This window comes from Rhododendron vialii, chromosome 1a, assembly GCF_030253575.1.
Source record: "Rhododendron vialii isolate Sample 1 chromosome 1a, ASM3025357v1".
Classification (NCBI taxonomy): domain Eukaryota; kingdom Viridiplantae; phylum Streptophyta; class Magnoliopsida; order Ericales; family Ericaceae; genus Rhododendron; species Rhododendron vialii.
This window is the reverse complement of record NC_080557.1, coordinates 22399572-22421884: the sequence shown is the minus strand read 5'-3', so window position 1 is coordinate 22421884 and position 22313 is coordinate 22399572. Positions and strand designations below refer to the sequence as shown.

The 22313-nt window shown below is 38.5% G+C and overlaps 1 protein-coding gene across 6 annotated transcripts; it reads right to left on the bottom strand.

The window, feature by feature from the left end:
• Positions 1-66: 66 nt before the first annotated feature.
• On the bottom strand, positions 67-21728 carry LOC131324841 (SNARE-interacting protein KEULE-like). Of its 6 annotated transcripts, none has more exons than XR_009199465.1 (22): positions 21483-21724; positions 17112-17170; positions 16831-16912; positions 16396-16474; positions 14754-14804; positions 14553-14649; positions 14415-14447; positions 11934-12062; positions 10509-10700; positions 10342-10425; positions 10162-10260; positions 10014-10084; positions 8579-8675; positions 8308-8433; positions 8134-8229; positions 2668-2784; positions 2483-2560; positions 1907-2115; positions 1197-1287; positions 1012-1101; positions 241-361; positions 67-107 (listed from the first exon to the last, which is right to left on the bottom strand). XR_009199465.1 is itself a non-coding variant. In XM_058357010.1 (22 exons), the coding sequence occupies exons 1-21, from the start codon at positions 21559-21561 to the stop codon at positions 308-310; spliced, it is 2013 nt and encodes a 670-aa protein (XP_058212993.1). In that variant the 5' UTR covers positions 21562-21725; the 3' UTR covers positions 67-107; positions 260-307. The 6 variants fall into 6 exon arrangements, 2 of the variants coding, with proteins under 2 accessions (XP_058212993.1, XP_058212982.1); XM_058357010.1 differs by having other exon boundaries at positions 260-361; positions 21483-21725; XR_009199464.1 differs by having other exon boundaries at positions 14415-14649; positions 21483-21727.
• Between the last annotated feature and the right edge of the window lie 585 nt (positions 21729-22313).

Below are 22313 nucleotides of genomic sequence, written 5' to 3'. Positions count from 1 at the left end.
TTGTTCTGTGCGGGTATATGGGACAGCCGTAAAAGGACACATAAACCATCCTTCCGATCTGCTTCCTGAAGCGCCAAAGACAGCTCCATTATGTACTTTTGGGGTATCTGCAGTTTGGTTCAGAATACAAACTATGAAGAAACAGATATTGAAATGCAGTATAAGTAATATCCGTAGATGACAAATACTAAGAATCCAAATGCGCATACGAGAGAGAAAGGGAGAGCTTCATTCACGTACCTAAGATAGTAAGGCTAACCTGTTAATGTTCACAAAAAAGCATATACAAACCCATGATAACCATCATCTAAATTCTAATGCCATCAAGGGAGAGTTCCTTTTCTGACAGCAACTTCAGTTTCTGCGGAGTACAAAAACCCAAAAAAAGAAATTGCAGTTAATAATGGCCAGTATTCCTTTTACTGTAGTGCATAACCTATTCTCATAACTTTACACATTTTAAATTACAAAAACTACAAGAAAGACCCTAAAGTTCAGTGCCTCTTAGGAAAGCAAATATCGGGTTAACTGAGCTTGGTACCTTCCTAAACCTGAGGTGCAAGTCTCATGTGTATGGGTGCAATATTAAGAGAGCTTTTTTCCCCTTTTTATTGAGTTGAAATCTGTAACAACAAAGAAGCTTTAAAAGCTTTTTTTGTGAACCAAAATGAAGTAATTTTGTCGATGTCTGAACAGTGCATAAAGCCTTTCAAGCTTTGGACATTTGCACCAGTAAGATTCGGAAAAAAAGATACCGACAGAGAAGCTTCTTTTGATGATTAAAGAGAAGTCACAGTTTTGAAAAAACAGAACACCACGGAGCTGCCACCTCTATATAAAATGCATGAAGGGGAAGATTGCCCGTAGATATCATCTCTACATCAAAATTCCCCGTGACATATATCTTACGCATGATTTCGCACTATTTTCCTTGGGCAATTGCAATAAGATACTCCATTGCGCACAAAAACTACAAGAAAGTTGGAAGGTAATAAGAAATGGGAAATGTACCGTAATATACTGAGGTGGATCATCAATACTAGATGAACCTAAGACAACTTCCCTCCTCAACTTTGTCGTAAGCTTGTGACAAACCCGTAGCTGGGCACAACAACAAAGAATATAATCTGCAAAGTTCTATGCAACAACAGACCACAAAACCTGAATCTAAAAGAGGGAAACCTTTGGAATTTTACCTCAGATCGAGTGGCCCCACCGATAATGAATATGAAAATGCGCTGCCCCATCTTCTTGAAATCACTAGCAGCATTCTTCAAAACCGAATCACTACAAAACATTGCAAGCATTCATAAGGACTTGAAAGTTGAGCGTTGTGTACTCTTAGACTCCATTCGGTTGTCAACAATTCAGTGAAGAATAAATATTCCCGGGACAAGATTAGCAAGGTGAAGTAAAGGACAAGGAAACATTTTCTCCTGCATGTTCATTTGATAAAAGAATTTCACCCGAAAATTAAGATGCAATATTTATAATTAGGTAGGGCACTAGTTTAAAAATAAGATTCCTACAATCTTGTTTTTTTGATCCAATTTTTTGTGAGAAATTTGCTGATGGTAAGACTTCATATGGATTTGATGTACTTTTTTCTTCAATGAGTGGACAATGTGGGCCCAAGCAAATGGTTGACCAGTAGGTTAAATGATGTTAATGAGAATAGTGTTCACTATTCTCAACAAAAGGTCTGGGAGACTTTTTAGTACATCATGCTATGCCTCTGGGTTTACGTTTCCTGCTAACCAAACAAATAAAAATATATATATGAAAGTTAGATATTCTCATATTCCCATACTTTATGAAGGTAACTTCATAAGACCACATGATGCAAATTCCTTCATGGCATGAAGGGAATATTTATAGTAAATGAGAAAAGGAGTTGTTGGAGCACCTTGAATATCCATCATCGGAATGACGAGGCTTTGCCCAAGTTGCGGTCCTTCTTGATCTCATGGAATGTGGAGCAGCTGAAGGTTGATTTGCCATTGCTGATACACTCTGGGAACCCCTTTTGCCCTCATTGGCCATTGGACTTGGCTCATTCATACATTGATACTCATCCTTTGGTAGTTCTGCTTTGCTAAGCTTTTCAATCAACTCCTGAGCGATGCCATAGACATTAGTAAGGCATCCATTCCAAGCATTAAGCTTGTGCTGAAACAGCTTTTTTGCAATTACTAAAACAACCGAACTGTAGTTTTCTTCAGCCAAGATATTCTTATCTTCTGTTAGTTTGATTCCTGATTTTTCTGTAACGAAGTTATTCCAACTGTCCCACACAACTGAAGGCGACCCCATTCCAACATTAGAATAGTCGGTCCATAAGGGACATGCTTTTTTCAGAAATTCCAGTTCCAGTAGTTATCTCACCTCAGAGATTGAAATACTAGGATAATGACGAAGAGACACATATCCCGAGAGAGCATCAATTGAACTGGTATGAATGGCAGGGGGTGGAAGACTATACCTCTAGCACGGGATAAAATCGAAAAAGCTGCCATGTTTCCTCTTCTCCTGTCCGATCTTTTCTTGCTGCATGCTTCCTCTAATAATTAAAAAATAAAATTTAGCTAACTGTCAAATGTTTGGTTTGAAACTATATGCAGGCTGTTGGTGTTCTCAAACAATCATCTCATTTGTGTGTATATTTACCTTATGTGCGTCAAATTTGAGAGAGAAACCCCCAGTTGATGTCTTTCTGGCATTTTCTCCCTCAAGCGTTCTCATATTTTGGACAGCCTTCATATCTTCACATGATAATTTTGCCAACTGTAACGGAAGAAGCAGAAATATTAACTACCAACCTAACGAAAATTTTACCACAAACGGAACCTCAATATAAGTTCACGTGTGAATCTAACAAATCATAGAGCTTTATACACTATTCAAAACTTTAGTCTTGATGAGTCTAAATCGGATTTATATTTCTAATCGTAGCTTCTCAAATTTACAAAAAATAGTTCTGCCCTATCTCTATACGTTCAATTTCACTTCTTATGCTTGTTCTTCTTGTAGACAACGGAGTTCTAGTTGGCCCAGTCACTCAACCCCCCACTTGGATAGATTGAAAGAATGGAAGACATGGAATGAGAATGAAGATATCAAGATTGTTGGAATATTTGAGTAGTTGTTATGAGTCTTGTCCCACATTGGTTAAACAAGTCTTGTATCAAGTTATCTCTTAATATAAATAATGAATCTTTGTGTTAGGGTTAATTAACACCCTATACACTTTCTCTCATCTCTGACAACATGGTATCAGAGCCTAACCCTAACCTACCACCATAGCCACCCCTAACCTACCACCATAGCCACTGCCGCGCACCACCACCGCTACCTCCGCCATCATCTTGACCCAAATCCGTAACTCCAGTAATCCAAGTCTTCAACCAGCCACCCAAAAAAAAAACCTAAAATGACCTACCCACACTCATCAAAAACCTAAAATGACACTATTCAAACAGTTCATCGCAGCACTATTCACGTCACTGTTCATCGTAACACTGTCCACGCGACTGTTCATCAGGTACTGTTCACACGCTGTTCATTGGGTACTGTTCATGAAACACTGTTCATCGCGGCATCTGTTGGCGTCAATCTTGCCATCTTCGATCTGTAACCCCTATTCAATCTACTTGTCTCTTGGCGATATGATTTAAGGTGATTTTCTGTGATACCAATCTATTCCTCCTTCGTCCTTGGTGATGCCAGGTTGTTCTCAATGCGGTTTGGTGTTCTTGGATGGTCTATGGTGCCGTTTAGTTATGTTGATTTAGTGTTTGTTTGGTGTTGCTGTTGATATTAGCCTTGAGTTTTGCATTGGCAGCATAGTAGTTATTGTTGTGGTCTTTTTTGAGTTGATGATTATTTCGTTCATATTGGAGGTTGGTTACTGATTAGTTGTTGGGTTGTTGTTTCTCTCGACTTTGATGCTATCGGATCCTGTTTCTTTGGGCCGTCATCTTGTCATGTGACTTGATGATGTTCATTGCTTGGTGATCTATTTTATTGCTTATTAGTTGTTCGGTGGTTCTTCGTCGGTTGCTAGATTGGTGGGTTGATCATTTATTGGTCGGTAGTTGGTGACATATTCGATTGGTTGATCTATCGGTAGTTGACTAGTTGCCTCTCATTGTACGGGATATGTTTGCAATGAAATCTGATACTACTTCCTCTGGTGCTTTTAGCTCTTCATTGCGTCGTGGCCGTGGTCGCCGTCGTGATTCTAGGTACAGTGGTCGGGTGTTTGACCATGTTTTTGGTGGTCGTGATTCTAGTCATGGTGGTTGTGGCTTTCGTTCTGGGGGCCACATGTCAGGGGGAGGTGGCCATAGTCGAGGCCGTGTACTCATTGTGGGGGAACAAATCATACGATGGCTACATGGTTTTCCTCAGGCTCATCGGGTTACTCCTTTCAAAGATGTTCGGCAGGTTACTCATTCTATTGCTATGGTGACTATTTCAGTGGAGTAGTACCAACGCCATGCGTCACTTTAGACAAGTTCCTCCATTGCTACGCTATCTCAGACAGGTTCTTCTAGTGCTGGTATTGCATCTTCTTGTTCTTGTATTCCTTGGGTTATTGATTCTGGTGCATCTGATTATGACTTATGACTGGTACTTCTACTATTTTTTCTGACCATCAGTCAATTGATAAACCATCTCATGTTACCTTAGCCGATGGGTCTACCACTGATATTATTGGTTTGGGTTCTGTTTCTGTTACTTCCTCTTTGACTTTGAATTTCATTTTGCATGTTCCTCGTTTTCCATTAAATCTTATGTCAGTTAGTAAACTTACCAAATCTTTAAATTGCTCTGTCACATTCCTTCTCGATGGTTGTTTGTTTCAGGATCTCAAGACGGGGTTGAAAATTGGTAGCGATACTGAACGTGGTGGCCTATATTACTTTACCGATGATGTTCACCCTAGCTCTGTTGCCCTTCAGTCTTCGGTGTCACCCTATCAACATCACTGTTGTCTTGGTCATCCATCCCTTCAGAACCTTAAACGGTTAGTACCTTCATGTACCCTATGAAGTCTATGAGTTTAGTAAACATCATAGAGTGTCTTTTTATTCTAGGGTTGAGAGTCGTGTGTCCCATCCTTTTCAATTAGTTCATTATGATTTTTTGGCTTCCAATACTATGTTATCTTTGTCGATGATTACTATTGTGTCACGTATCTTTATCTCATGAAAGAGAGGTCAGAGTTCTCTTCTATTTTTAAGTCATTTTACATGGAGATCAAAACTCAGTTTGATACTTACATTCGTATATTTCGTTCTGACAATGCAGGTGAATATTTTCATAGTTCTCTTTCTATGTTTTTTGATGATCATGGTATAATTCACCAATCTTCTTATGCTCGGACTCCACAACAAAATGGAGTTGCCGAACGCAAGATTAGGCAGGTTATGTGTGCTCTGTTATTCCAAATGCAAGTTCCTAAGTCTTACTAGAGTTATGTTATTCTTATAGCATGTTATTTGATCAATCGTATGCCATCTAGAGTCCTAGGCGCTCAGATACCCCATACGGTTTTATTTCCTGGTCGGCCTCTCCACTCATTACCCCTATGAGTGTTCGGGTGCACCTGTTATGTTCATGCTCTTGATCCTGACCGTGACAAACTTGATCCACGGTCAATTCAGTGTATTTTCCTAGGATACTCGCAAACTCAGAAAGGGTATAAGTGTTACTCACCGTCTCTACGTCATCATTTTGTTTGTGCTGATGTCACGTTTAATGAGTCATTACCTTTTTACTTGGGTCACCGTACTTCAGTTGACCTTCTTGAGACTGAGTCTGTGTTTCCTGTTTGTGTACCATCTATGCCACCCTTGCAGGTGTATGTTCATCGACAGAAAGTATTAACAGCCCCACCAGTGCCTTCCGCCGCGCCTCCTCTGTCTCAAGATCTAGTTCCACAACCACCGCCACCACTGCCTCCACCACCACCACCACCACCACCTCCACCTCTATCATCACTTGGTCTTCCTATAGCTCTTCGTAAAGGTATTCGGACTTGCACTTCTCACCCTATTGATCTGTTTGTTTCCTATGCTCATCTGCCTCCGTCCCTTCGTGCTTTTACTACTTCTATTTCGTTTATTTTTGTTCCTAACACTGTTTAGGAGGCCTTATCTGTTTCTGAGTGGCGGACAGCTATGGAGGCTGAGATGTTTGCTCTTTATGATAATGGCACTTGGGAGTTAGTTCCTTTTCCGCCAGGAAAGTCTACTGTTGGTTGTCAGTGGGTCTTTACAGTCAAATATCATCCTGATGGGCCTGTTAAGCGTTACAAAGCTCGTCTTGTTGCTAAGGGATATACTCAGACTTATGGTGTTGATTATGTTGAGACTTTCTCGGGTTGCCAAGCTTGGTTCTGCCCGCTTTCTTATCTCCCTTGCAGCCAATCTTGGTTGGCCTTTATTCCAATTGGATGTTAAAAATGTCTTTCTTCATGGGGATCTCCAGGAGGAAGTTTATATGGAGCAACCACCTGGGCTTGTTGCTCAGGGGGAGCATAATCAAGTATGTCGTCTTCGCAAAGCACTATATGGTCTTAAGCAGTCTCCTCGGGCCTGATTTGGCAAGTTCAGTGATATAGTTTTGAAATTTGGGATGAGTCGCTGTCAGTCTGATCATTCGATTTTCTCTCACATCTGATCGAGGGAAAGTATTATTCATTGTTTATGTAGATGATATTATTATTACGGGCGATGATCAAGAAGGTACTGATGAGTTGAAGGTATTTCTGCAGAGTCAGTTTCATACCAAAGATCTGGGAAGGTTGCGATATTTTTTGGGTATTGAGGTTGCACGATCTAAAGATGGCATTAGTTTATCGCAGAGAAAATATGTGCTAGATATTCTAGATGAGACTGGTTTATTGGGGTTGAAGCTTGTCGATACTCCTATGGATCCTAATGTCAAACTGTGTGTTGATCAGGGGGAGCTACTTTCTAGCCCTAACCAACATCATCTCTTGGTTGGTAAAAATTGAACTATCTTACTATTACACGTCCAGATATCTCGTTCGCAGTTAGTATTGTCAGTCAGTTTATGTCTGCTCCTCGTCTTCCACATTGGGAGGTTGTTCTTAGAATTGTAAAGTATCTCAAGGCTCATCCAGGACGTGGTTTGTTTTATCGAGCTAATAGTCACTTATGTATTGAGGCTTTTACTGACTCTGATTGGGCAGGAGGACCTTCTGATAGGAGATCCACTATCCACTACAGGATATTGTGTTTTTCTCGGTGGAAACCTTGTCAACTGGAAGAGTAAGAAACAAACTGTGGTTGCACGGTTTAGTGCAGAGGCAGAATGTAGAGCCATGGCCCACTCGACATGTGAGATTGTATGGGTGCGATCTTTTCTTGAGGAGATAGGATTTAGTGTGCAATTGTCAATGAATTTTTATTGTGATAATCAGGCAGTAATTCACATTGCATCCAATCTAGTATTTCATGAGAGGACTAAGCATATTGAAGTTGATTGTCATCTGGAGCGTGAGAAGTTAGTTGGTGGTGTGATAGCTACTCCCTTTGTGTCTACAAGCCCCAGTTAAAGTTGTTATGTAACAAGCTGGGGCTTTGTGATATCTATTCTCTGGCTTGAGGGGGAGTGTTGGAATATTTGAGTAGTTGTTATGAGTCTTGTCCCGCATTGGTTAAACAAGTCTTGTGTCAAGTTATCTATTAATATAAATAATGAATCTTGGTGTTAGGGTTAATTAACACCCTACACACTTTCTCTCATCTCTGACAACAAAGATCACCTCACTAGTAATGAGCTACATCAATGATCCATGCTATTCAAGTTTTTCAATTATTCGCAGAGTGGGAGAGTTTCAAATTTTTGAGCCCGCCTTGATTTTTGTTCATAACAAGTTCAGGAATGTTAGAATTAGATTCCCACTTGGATTGGTCATCTTAGTTGAATTTGATCACCTAACCTTTAATAAGTTTATGTCTCCTTTTAGCAAGACGATGAAATGAAGAAAAATATTCCTCCTCCTACTCTTCAATCCAGCCATTTAAACAAATGGAAAAGGACTGTGGGACATAGATCCATCATTGAAAATAAAAAGTAACAAGAGGACCCAGCAGCTACCTGCATAAGCTTTAAAGCTTTGTCACCCTCAAACTTCTCGGGATAAACAGATGCATAAATCATCAGCAAGCGCAACTTATTTTCAACATTTGCATCCTGCATGACTATAAGTTCATTAGCAGACAATGGACATATGGTTCATTGATTGATAAGAATTTTTTTCCCAAACACTACCTGCTTCGTCCTGAAAAAGTTGATGATTTCTTTTGTTCCTGCATCACCGAAGACAATATCCTGCTCAAGTTGCCCAAGCTCCCTAAGTCCCATTTCTCTGATGATTTTGTTAATTTTTCCAGCTATCTGTATTGGAATAACAGGTTAAAAATTATCACGGTACATTCTTCCCTCCCCTCATATTTCCTTTCTTTCGAATCCTCATAAACATGATCCATTCATTAATACCGCCCAAATTGGATGTACTGAACTAAGGAAGATACAAACCTACCTCCACATGAAGAGAAAGCTTTTCCATTTGTTCATTGTATTGAGGCAGAGCCTGAACCATCTTCTGCAAGTCTCTTGTGGATATTTCACTACCATCCCTGCATAAGGTCAAAGTTCAATATGAAAAGTGTATAGTCAATGGGCAACAAATAAAAAGATGAAGACTTGAACTTATGGAGGCATAACGAGTTAACCAAATGGTTGAACTAAAGGCAATACATTGACACGTCTTCTATAATAAGATAGACCTTGAGTCCTCTTAAGGAAACATTTTTTTGTAAAACTAATGGTGGATCCCAAAACAAACCTTATCTCAGTGTTTTTTATCTGAACCACCTGAACATACCAAAAAATTCATGCTGAAAAAAACTAAGTTTCAACAAACTACTTCCGTTCAACTGCAAGAAAATCAGCAGAAGCACATTCACAAACACCAACAGTAAGACAAAAATCTTCAGCGGCAGACAATATGATGATGGTGTTTATACAAAACTTCTTCAGAGCAAAATAAAACATGGAACATGCACACCCAAGGTAATGTGGTTACACAGACGGAAGACAATCTATTTTTGGCATCTCCAAGTCATAACTCTCATTGACACATCGTCTCTAACAAATCTTGGACTCTTATGAACCCTGCTAACCACACATACATCTGTGCACAGATTGTGCATAGATTTTGTTGTGGGACCCACCACGGGTCCCACACAAATGATCCGAGCCGTTTATTAAATATTTTTTCAATAGTCCTCGTAAAAAATCAGCTCAATCTAATACCTATAAGTGCTCGATTCAATCATCTAAATTTTCATTCAAATTTTCGGGGAATGAAAAGTTAGATGATTAGATCAAGCACCTATAGGTATTGGATTGAGCTGATTTTTTACGGGAACCCTTGAAAAAATGTTTTACATTTAATGAACGGCTTGGATCATTTTTATGGGACCCGTGGTGGACCCCACAATAAAATCTGTGCACAGATTGTCTGTGTGGACAGATTTATCGTAAATTTATATCCCACACTTGGGAGGACATAATTAGCTGTTCAATACTAAAAGATTGCAGTGTCTATTTTAATTACCACCTACTAAACCAGAAAAACATGAGCAACAATATGCACAATACATCTCCTCGGGCCTGAAAATTCAATTCAATACTTCATTCCGTATCTCTACTAGACAATTACTGGCTAGAAAAGCAAAATTTTCCTATCCAGCCAAAAGGGACATTATAATATTTGAATGGTTCTTTCTCAAAAATCTGATTCAGATTTTTATAGAGCTTCAGATCCTAAAAGAACAAGTAACATTACGATTCTCAAAAAAGAGAGAAAACGGTCAGTAACCAATTTGGAAAATAAAATTACAAACATGTGTCATTATGATTTCAGGAGGAAAAGAGAAAGCAAAAAGATCAGAGGTAGTGCATTCACACACCTCTGTTGAAGTTGCGCAGCTTTGTTTTTGGATACGAAACTTGTCATCTTCTCATGCAACCGCTCACTAGCCTGATATGCCAGTTAGTAGGGGTAAAGCACCGACCATATGTAGAAGAAAAAACAAAAGCTAAATTCATGACATTTACATCTGCTATATGTGCATGACGGAGCTCGAGCCACACAGGATCATGATCTTCCAAGAGGACCTCCTTTTTCTCAGGCTGACCACCTGTTTTGCTAGGAATCTGACAAAGCGCATGTTAACTATGTTAACTTCCATAACAACAATCCTAGCAAAAGCAGAACACAAAACCAAAAGGATGTACCTCGTGCACATATTTATTTCCATCCATGTCCAGTAGGTCATGGCACATGGCATCATAAGTCCATTCATGAATGACGGGAGCAATCTAAACATGCAAGTTCGTCATATTCAGAGAGATTCAACCAATAAAGGAAGCAATAAGCATGTCCATAAGAAAACCACTGTAACCTGGTCAACTGATCTGTCTAGGATAAGCAACTCGCAAGTTTCAGTCTGGGGAAAGTTAGGAATGGAAGATTTATACGTTGAAATAAAGTTCCAAACAGCCGCTGCGAGCTTTGTAGGAACTAAGTCACGGAATGTTGTCATTGTAGATGAATCAAGAGACTTTGCAGCACGATACCGCACAGAGGGGAACTCCTGATCAGATGTGAAGAGTTACATTATTTAAAATGACAAAAGCAACATTGAAACCTAATATCACATATCTCAAGACTCAAATGGTGCTAATGTAATCTATCAGGAAAAAACCTTGCACTTATTGAAGCTAAAAATCTGCCTGAACCAAACATTTAGTAATGGGTTTTTCCCTTTCTTCTATGGTGACATATTTTGTACCTGTTTTGCCTTATTAATTGCTCTCCTCAAGCTTATTACTTTCTTTACTCAAGCTTTAGATCTATAATGCCATAATCCATTATATAGTTTTATTAAGAAATTACTTTATACAAAAAATAAAGTGCAGAATCCCTTAAACCGCTTGACACAATACTTATAGGCACCACAAGAATATCTACAACCAATTGAAGAAGTTAATAAAGCACAAAACAACCATCTAAAAGAGAAATAACACTTAAGGATGACATTCATCAAAATCCCAATTGAATTGCAAAACAACCATCTAAAAGAGAAATAGCACTTAAGGATGGCATTCATCAAAATCTCAATTGAATTGCAGACATAGAGCTAAATGTTACCATATCCAGGTGGTTTAATAGATTGACAGTTGAATTTCTCTGTTGGAATGAAAGGGAGAAGTCGGTTTCTTTAGATACATTTATCTAGATTTTGTAAAGTTAGATTAACGAAGCATAGAATAACAAATCAAAGATTACTAATCCATGAGGATGAAAGATTTAGTAGAATAAACACACATGCCAGAAGTATTTGGCTTAGTTACAATGGATAAACAAAGAACGATTACACATGCTGATAAATCAGGCCTACGATTAAAAAAAGGGGTGCAACAAGCCAACAACCATCAAGCATCATAGAGCTTAAGGTTCCATTTGAAAACAAAAGAAACTCAAATTAAGATACCAAGATCCTGTGAGACAGAACTACCCAACATGATATGGATCAAGTTTTGGTAACTAAAAATAGGACACCAACATAGAAGCTTCTAATAAGTATTCTCATAATGAACATTTTCATAGAGTCACTTATTCTAGCAGGGCAAGAATTACAATTCCTGCTTAGATGCCAATAATGATACAACCACAACTAACACAATAAATATGACTTAAAAAAAGACTGGAGTTATGATCCATTTTTACCCAGCTTAGGCAACTGGAGCTCTAAGTAGGACATACACACTTAAATTTCAAAAGAAGCTAAGAACAGATCAATATTGTGAGATACATAAGTTGATACCTTCAATGAAGCAAATACAGTAGCAATTCGAGTAGCCATTACATTTAAGCAAGTTTCGAATTTGCGAGAATTCTCAACATCTTCACCAAAGAGGTCCTCCAAAGCTCTTTCCTGGTCAGTAACATATCCCTGTGGAAAACATTCCCATTGGACATTGGCACATGCTATAGGAGAAAATAATTAAAAAGACGCAGAACAAGATAGTAAATAAAAACCAGCATGGTTAGAGAGATACACAACTTCCGTGAATAAATTGAAGTTTTTCCTTCTTTGAAGCACCAAAAGGGTATAAAACTGTAGGTATGGATATCCAAAAAATACTTAGCCAAAAGAGGCAAAGGCTTGTTTGTCATTGTCAACCATGTAACCTCCAGTTTTATTGGTTAGGTTAAGGAGACTATATATTGAGTCTGCTGAATGGAGGAATGTGACTTACGCTGCCATACTTGTCCTAGTGCAACCTGAAGATTAGAAAACTTCTGTGCATCACATCATTTCAGGAAGAGGTGCCTTGTAATGGCATAGAGCTTCTTAAGGGTCATCACAACTAAGGAAAATAAATTATGTAGTTCTTTAGTAAAAACATTTGCATTGGGTCTGAACTAACAAGAAAAATGAAAAAGAAAAAGCACCTATCAATCAGTACTTCAACACTAAGAATGCTAGAGGGTTATTGTCTAGTACTTTGGGACTCCATTTGAGGTCTCTCTCACATTATCCCATTTTATGCATCCGGGGAGTTTTGAAGCAAGAGGAGGACAACAATAAGGTTATTAAAAAAAATGTGATGCAGGACATAATGCTGTGATTACAATCACAAGAAATGTGTGATTGATTGGTGATTGATTAGAACCTTATCTTTCTTTCCCAGCCCCTCCCAAGCCCAGATAAAGGAGGAGGGTTGTGCATTAGGTAGCTGACAGCCAGCACGTAAAAAGCCCGTCAGATCTTTATGACATGAAATTTTCATAGACTTAGAAAAGGATTATGATAGGGTGCCTAGAGACATCATATGGTGGGTTTTGGAGAGAAATGGAGTGACCAAAGGGTATATCAAGGTGATTAGAGACATGTATGAAGGTGCCTTCACTACCATTAGATCACCAATAGGGGAAATGAGTGAATTTCCAATCACTGTAGGATTGCATCAAGGGTCAACCTTGAGCCTGTACCTTTTTCCCTTAGTTATGGATGAATTGACTAGACAATTTCAAGAGGATATCCCATGGTGTATGATGTTTGCAGATGACATTGCCCTCGTAGATGAAACCGCTAGAGGTGTTAATACGAAACTAGAAATTTGGAGGGAAGCATTAGAGTCAAAGGGTTTTTGAATAAGTAGGAGTAAAACTGAGTATATGGTGTGCAAGTTTAGTTGTACCAGGAGTGCGCATGAAGAAAAAGTGATGATCCAAGACCAGGAGATACCAAAGAGCGATCCTTTTAGGTATTTAGGCTCAATTATTAGTAGAGATGGAGAGATTGCCGATGATGTGACCCATTGGATCCAAGTGGGGTGGCTCAAGTGGAGGAGCGCTACTGTGTACTATGTGACAAGAGGGTACCTACAAAATTGAAGGAAATTTTTTATGAAAACTGCCATAAGACCAGCAATGCTTTACGGGACAGAATGTTGGCTTATTAAGAAACAACAGGTGAGCAAGATGAGTGTAGCGGAAATGAGAATGTTGAGGTGGATGTGGGGTAAGACTAGACAAGAGAGGATTAGAAATGAAACGGTTCGTGAGATGATAGGTGTAGCACCTATAGAGGAGAAGTTGAAGAAATATAGGCTAAGGTGGTTTGGGCATGACTACTGTAGACTAGGAGATGCAGTGGTTAAGAGAGCTGATAAGATAGTTTTGGGTAGCAATGCTATGGGGAGGGGTAGACCTAAATTGACATTAGATGCTATTGTGCGCAAAGATATGGGTATAATGGGTTTGTGTGAACAAGTGGCCCTTGACAGAGCTCAATGGAGGAAAATGATTCATGTAGCCAACCCTAAGTGATTGGGACATGAGGCTCAGTTTGGTTTGGTTTATTTTAGTAGCATGTTCTGGCATAATCTTAGGAAGATTTGGACTTTTGATTATTTTCCTTTTTGGTTAAGATCCTAGTAGTTTAAGTATTCTTGTAAAGCATAAGGCCAAGGACTTCTTTTTTTTCCATCTTCAGTTATCTCTCCTGTTGGTGGATTCTAGAATTAAAATCTCACTTCCGTTCTACGTCAAAATGCCAACAAGTAGGGAAGCGATAAGCGTTTGCAACGACACAGTTTGTAGTTGGCCCAAAATAATTCCAATTCATGGAGTTATACAGAAACACTTTTCCTTCAAAAAGTAAATAAACACAATTTACATGCAATTTCATACATAAGAGAAACAGTCATCGTTTTCTAAGACATTTCGTAAGAAGCACAGTAATGAATTATACGAAGGCATCAGAAAAAACAGAATACGAGATGATATCGACTATTACCTGACTGTCCATAGAGAAGTATTCCAAATTCATCTGCATATTATCAAGTGAAAGAAGAACGTCACAGGTAGAACAAAAGTTCAAAAAGAATATCCATTTGCCAGATTTATTAAATGGAAAAAAAAGAACAATTTCAACCTCTCTCAATGCACCTATACGGGGAAGCACACTTGTGTCATTTTTTATACGACTAACCAATTCCTTAGGGATTGGAGAACTGAAATATACGAATGCCCTGCAGAAAAGGAAGGGGACAACGATCATGAGCTTGCTAGTACCTGATAAAAGTTTGAGATCACAAGAAAGTAGATTTTGTAAAGTTTGGAATTTATTACATACTTCTTGTATAAAGGTTCTCTTCCTGACATGTCAGACAAAAACATGACTATGCTGCAATACAGCAAAAGGCAAATAGTCAAAATAGTTCCGGACTTCTTATGCATTTCTGCATGGAATGTAGAACGTTCTAAAAGGATATCAGATAAAAACAACCCGTAAACATATCTAAAAAGGTAACAGAAGTTAAAGACAATGAAGTCAAACATGAAAATAAGGTACAGAAAAATCAACTTCTGAAAATATCTCAAAATGTATGTGCTCAAAAAATACTTGCACTTCCAAGACACTCAGAAAGTTATTTAAAAGAAAAAAAGAAGCAAGCAAGCAACTTGCCAGCTTCCTGTATGCATGTCAATTGTATTCTCCAAAGTTCATATCTACAAAATACATAGACAATCCTGTATCTGAGTTGACAATGTATAGTCAATCTTCTCCAAAATGAAGAAAACACAATGTATAGTCATAGATCATACAGCTAAATCTAATTAATATGAGAAAACCACAAGTTCGTGGGTTTAACAATTTGAAAGTTTCAAATCCAGAAGGGGAACATCTACACAAAATGTAAAATCATTCACACCGTGCTGGCGAATGAAAACAACAAATATCAATAGCCTGTCCATTTCTGTATACAGTATAAAACCTTAATATCAGCTATTCACTTGAAAATATCCATTGTAGAAGATCCAAGTGACCGCAAATCGGTAATTTTTTTTGCCAAAACTAAGCACAGAGAAATTGCGTTTTTGGGGTTTGTTGGCCACACAAGTTTGAGAATAAACAACCAAAGGTGTGCACTACCTCACTAATTTCAGAAAGTAAGACACAGCCATACATGTATTCTATCACCCAAACCTGGCTTCCCATTACAGGTTTCACTTGAAACGTGTCCAGTGAAAATTAAATAATATACAATGACATGGAAAAGGGACTAATCAAGGAAAACATCACCCATTTCAAGATATGAAACCGTAGATAATGAGCCGTGGCAGTGGAAACAGTTGTATTGAGAAACATCCAGCCATATGGGAAAGCTAATACTCTTCCTCCTAAAGTTTGTTGATCTTCTTTCTACTCATTAGTCAGCCAGTAAGAGACTGTTGAAAATGAAACATTAGCGTACTCGTCTGGTCCATCATCTCGCTAACGTCTTATCAAACTAATCGAATGATGTCAGCTAGACAATATTACTATAGTTAAACCGGAGCAGTTTTTTGAAAAAAAAAATCCGAGCAAAAACAAAATTACTGGAGTTGAAAGAATCATAGATAAGATAGGCGCGGAACATGGTGAAAAGGACAAAAGCAACCACACTAAGCAAGGGCATTGTACTTCAGTCAATCAACTACACAGCGGTCACATTAATGAAGTGCATTTTTTCACATTTCTAAGTGGAAATTCAAATTTTCTCTTTCTTTTTTTTACCTTGACAAAATCCATGTTACACGTAGAACACGATAAAGAAATACTCAATTTTGGCACTTAATAATCTGTAATATCATAGACAAAGCACAGCAAATATAGAGAAAGAGGAGAGCATCAAGAGTGGCCCAGGTTAAGAATCTTCATTTTGTGCACCTTCTCTCCAAATTCCAAACTATTAACAAAAAATGCATGAAGTACATATGGAAGTTAGTTATACTTCTCTTTTGAAGGTTGAATGAAATATATAGCATCCATAGAAGGCAAAGGTTGCCTTCTCCTGAAAAGGTCTTCCACCACTGCAGGAAATGTGAAATTCCATAAGTTGCAATTTTTCAAACCAGGATACGAAAATGAACCAACTTATTCTGCACAGTTATTGGCTTAACTATGAAACAAATTATGTGTGTGACAACTAACACGGGATTCTAGCGTATGTCTGCATAGGGAGAATGGCATTATAACCATCAAAACTAGGCCTAATCAATTGAGAGGGGCTGCATATTTCCATGATCCCAGACAAAGAAGGAACTCAAAAAAGCTGTAGAACAAAATGAAGGATTGAACATTCATGTATGTTGCATGCATACATGGAAACACATGCACTAACTTGACACTACCTTTTGATTCAAAATTAATGTCTTTAGATACGTACATGAAACTCCTTCATCTGTAATATCTGCCATCTTGCACGAGCAAGACATAACTTTCACGGTAACTTTATCCATGATGAGTACCTGTAGATAATGACTTAAGGTTGATCACTTTGACAAAATGATAGCCGACTTTTTCTACAACTAAACAGCTAAAGTAGACAACAACTATATAGCAAGAAATATGTGGTTGTCCATCTCAAGCGAGCCTGCTTCTAGTTGTTGAATCACAAGTTTTTTGGATCTCACAACTGTAGATCTATTCATATAGAAAGAAATTTACCTTCCAAGATGATCTTGAATCTCCTGTCTTGGATGATCGAACCATTTCGTACAATAACCCTAAAAATAGCCAACCCACCAGTATGTGGTGAAAGAGAGCATATGAAAATTAGAAACAAGATAACACATGCATAGCATGTCTATTGTACCATATTTCTCGTGCGAGAAATATATACAATATTTAACTGCAGACTCATTATTCCAATTTTTTAGTCACCCACGTTAAATGGATATATCTATTTCCGAGATACCGAATAATCAAGGTTTGTTTTTCTCTTTTCGGTTGCTAATTATAAACATTGTTAGATCTCCCAAAACTGTGGCACATGTAAACACCAATATAGCTAGTCTCCATTAATCAACTGTCAATCTATAACCCAAATCTTTTGAATGTGGAACAATGTGGTCCAATTTTTTTTAAAAAATATTATGATTGTCGTGGTCCAATTTATCATGATGATTGCGAAACCAATATTCATCCACTCTGCATTTGGTTTCTCAAATCAAAAACTGAATAGAAGCATAGCCATTTTTACGAGCATACATTAATATGAAGAAGATGGGTAAAGATATATGAATGCTTTGTGATAATAGATGTGGGATGCGGTAGGAGTTAGGCTTCCCACCATTTACCACCTTCGACCTCAACTTAGGATCATCCCTGAGATCTCTTCCTCACACAAAAAGAACAAGCACATGTACATTTAACCTAGATGAGCGAAGAAACAGTCATATCAATTTACCAAGCCATTAGGCCATCAAATTGTTTATTAGGTTCTTGATTACAGTTTAAGGTAAAAGCCAAGACAACATAATAAGGAAAATAAAAGCAAAGGGCAATATCTCCTGCTACTGTGTTCTTCGGTAACAGCGAACTCCTTGACAGCATGAAACTTTGTACCCACCTCTGCAGGGTAAAAACTAAACCTGCAACCACTCACAAGCCACAGATAGGACAAGGGGCCACAAGTTGAGTTGAACCCAAGACCTGGATTTATGATTGGTCATGCTCACAAGTCACAACCTTAACAAGGATTTAGGATTGGCATTGTAAAACTTCCTCTTTTTCCCTTTCGCTCTTTGCTTCCTCATGATCTTTCCAACACAACCAACCAAGACTAGAACAAATTACTCGAGTACTTATTTTCCTTTTCCCCTACCATACAATCAAAACTCCAAAACACAAGCAAAACTTGTTCAAAAAAATAAGAGTAATAAATTAACAAGAGAAATCAGATTTCAGTAAAAAATTTGCTTCAAATAAGCTTCCAATCAAACATCATTATGGTCAATACGTAATCCTCATTTTGCTAACAAAACCAGTTTAACCATTAAAATGGTCTAATCAAAATTCTTTGTTGATTGAAGCATTAATCCCAAGAGTGTCATCCTAGTGGTGTTGTGGCTGCTTCCCTATCAGGGAAGTGTGTGCTCTTTCAAGTTGAAGGAGTGGTTTGGAAAGGCAGTTGTGGAAGACCCTCCTCCAAAGGGAGGAGTAGCAGAGCCCTCCTCCCTTCCCTTGGTTGAGGTCGAAGGTGGTAAATGGTGGGAAGCCTAACTCCTACCACATCCAGGGATGATCCCAAGTTTCTTATCCGTTGGCTCTACACACCCATATAGGGCCCCAAGACCATTTTGAATGGAGATTTCTTCTATAGTTGGGAACTGAAAAAGGTTTTAAAAGAAAACTTGGAATCTGAACCTTGTACAACTAACCTCTGTGTCAAACCTAAGAAGGCTAGCCTCAATACTTCAAGGAGTGGAAGGTGGTATGTGCTTGTATCCCAGCTTCTCGAGTTTGTTTTATTTGTTCTGTTATCGTAGCCTCTCGGACTTTATGAGGGTTTTCTGTTTCTTTTAGGCTTTAAGGTGATTGTTTGTTTTGGACGGATTACTCTACCATCATCTGTTTTACCCCTTGGAGCGCATATAGAGCTCATCGACTCATTTTATTATATTTGTGGTTCCAAAAATAAATATGGAGCCAAGTAAACCAAACCATGAGAACACAATATTTAACAAGGTTTGGTCAAATTTGGTTTTGCCAAATATGCCCACGTCCAAGGCAGTCACATCCATGATCTTTTAAAAACTAATGACTCTTGCTTCCACTAATACCAAGGAGATCATAGTACAACATTATCCGTATAAATGGATTCACAGAACATCAGAATGTGGCATGAAAAATTGCTTTCTTAAAGGAGATCAAGCCGTCTACAGTCGGTAACGCTTGAACACCGATGCAGCATAATTTCCCACATGGCTTGTCCCTCAAAGATACAACAACATGACCATAAGTCGTGGTAGCTCAGACTACCCTGCATAAGTAATTTGAACCCAAAGCTCCACTACAAAAACCCTGAATAATTTGCATGGTAATTTCTCTATTAACTAAATCAAATACCGAAATAGACAAAGCCAAGAATATAGAAGGAGAGACTTGCTATTTTGATCGCCATGCTTCTGGTTTTCATAGTATCGACTCAATGCAGTATGTATAAAGCAGTAGGAGTGACCTGAATGATTCGACAACAATAATTGAATACGATGATCACTTCATTTATTTTTTGCCAACATGCCATATCTCATTATCTCCAACATCATCTGGAAATACATATATTGTCATTTGGTCTTGTTTCCTTTTCTATCCATTCACAGTTGATTGATATGGCTGACACTATCAATTAAGGTCAAGGTGTTGGCCTAGTGGTCAGGACCTGGGACTCGGGGGTTCGCTCCCTCCTAAGGTTTCAGGTTCGAAACCTCTCATGTGCTATCAACTCCTTTGGGGCCAGTCTGTACGGAGCATTGCTCTAGCTTCAATTGAGCTCCCCACAAATGAGCAATGGGATTGAGCCCCTAGGATTAGTCGAGGTGCACGTAAGCTGGCCCAGACACCTGAATTATCAAAAAAAAGATATGGCTGACACTATACCCATCGGAGTTCACCTTTTGCTATTAATCCATGCAATGTTTGCAAGAATACGATAGATGCTAGAAGATTAGCCTTCCTCCTCTGTTTTCTTGTAAATCCATATATCGTGCATTGTATTTAAATATTCATATGTTTGAAACATACTTTTTGTTAATAAGCAGCTTTAATTAATTGCTAGGTCCTGAGATTGGAAAAAATTAGTACCGCATGAGTATTCTTTCTCGCTGTCTCATGTATATACATATGTATACCTGTTTTCGGCTTAATTTTACCAATGGTCCCCAAAGTATTAACAAACTGTCAATTTGGTCCCCAACATGCAAATCGCGTCTATTGCATCCCCAACGTTTAAAATATACGTTTAAATGGTCCCCGGAGCTCCCTCCATCCACATTTACCATCAACTACAAAGGCATTATCACCAAACCCCTCATTTTTATTTTTACCAATGATCCGCAAAGTGTTAGCAAAATGTCAATTTGGTCTCCAACATACAAATTGCGCCTTTTATAAATCAAAAAACTACCAAATGCCACTTATCTTCTCCATCTGCAAAACCCCTAGGATCCAAATCAAAACTCTAACCCAATCTTGGCCACCATTACCAACAACCATTGCACTCCACCGCATTCTCCACCTTCAGTATCAGGACATCACACCAGTCATCGCTCCCCATTTGCACCAGCCACCACGCCCGTTCCCCTTGCCTTCTGATGCTGCCACCCACACATCACACACACACATACAAGCGAAACGCGATTGTACAGACAAAAATGGTGGTCGTCGAAACAGCAATGGCGAATCGACAGTGCAAGAATGAGTAGATATGGCAACTTTCTATGTTTCGGAGGGTGTTGCATGAATCTAAAAAATTTCTGAGTAGAGCTTTAGACATCGGGGTTAGGTGACGACTATGGTATTTGTCGGTTGGGAGGTGACGGGGAAAATTGGGTATGGCGGTTGAGGTGGATGGCCGGCAATGGTTATGGTTGTGATTGCCTAGGTAGAGGATTATTTGCCCATAACCATTCTTGCAGCAACCCATCCTGTTCAATGATCTGGGTTATTTTTTTGGTCAAAACTTGGGACACAATTTATATATTGGGGACCAATTTGACATCTCGCTAATACTTTGGGGATCAATTGGTAAAAATTAGCCGAAGTTTAAAGACAAAGTTTCAAAAATACCCAGTGAACACGGATGGAGTTAGTCTCATGGATCATATGTGCATTGTAAAAGTGGAGATGCAATAGAGCCAATTTGTCTATTGGGGACCAAATTGACAATTCACCAATACATTCATGTTCACGCATCGTTATACGTACATAGAGATCAATTTCCCTACGAATCATATCTCGAAATAACGACACAACACACACTACATATAAACACACAACAGACAAACAGAGAGAGAGAGAGAGAGAGAGAGAGAGTACGTTCGCGGCTGACTTGGCGGAAGGTCTTGTACTCTCCGCCAGCGCCATGGGAGGAGCCTTCGGAATCGGAAAATGACATCGACGGCGTGTATACAAAGCTCTATTTGCCGTTACGGCGGCGATTGAGAAGATCAGAAAGGAAGAGTTCGGAAGAATTGGAATTTTGGAGAGAGAGAGAGAGAGAGAGGGGATGGGGGAGAGGAGAGAAAGGGGGGATTAGGAAGAGTTCGTTATGTTTATGTAGGGACGTGTTTAGCGCTCCAACGGTGTCTCCCACTTAAATTTCGGTTCACTCCTCGCCGCTTCTAAATTTCAGATTTATACCTCTAGTTAAAAGCAGGAAAAAAAATTCAATAAATGATTCAGAAAAACTCTTTTTTTTAATGAAAAAAGCTAAAAACGGTCCATTTTGCTTTTGTATATTGCATATTAGCCTTCCAATCTTCATCTATAAATAAGGGCCTAGTTCTTAGTTTTATTCATTTAGAAATTCAGAGAAATACTATTGCAAAATAGTGAAAGTAAGATTGTGAGGAATACTTCAATAATAGTTCGTTAGTCTTGAAGACTAATCCCTCTCTGTTGATAGTATCTGAAGTAACTATCATTTATTTATTTATATATACATATTGATATATTGTGTTCCCTTGTTCTCTATTTTTCACTTTTTATTTTTATTTTCTTAGTTTATTGCTCAGTATCTGTGAATAGAAAAACCCTTACAACATTACAAGAGATTGGGCCTATTTTATTAACATGCTATAAACTATAGTCCCTCATTTTCATATTGCTTGTCAACTACGAAAAGTTATGCAATTTTTTGAAAAGAAT

What these genes read in the sequence shown, in the direction of transcription:
- LOC131324841 (XM_058356999.1), bottom strand. Translation starts at nt 21,561, where the DNA reads ATGTCATTTTCCGATTCCGAAGGCTCCTCCCATGGCGCTGGCGGAGAG. An exon ending in TAGACAGATCAGTTGACCAG is followed by an intron (nt 10,426 to 10,508) that starts GTTACAGTGGTT and finishes TTGCATGTTTAG; the next exon opens with ATTGCTCCCGTCATTCATGA. An exon ending in TCAAATTTGACGCACATAAG is followed by an intron (nt 2,561 to 2,667) that starts GTAAATATACAC and finishes TTTAATTATTAG; the next exon opens with AGGAAGCATGCAGCAAGAAA.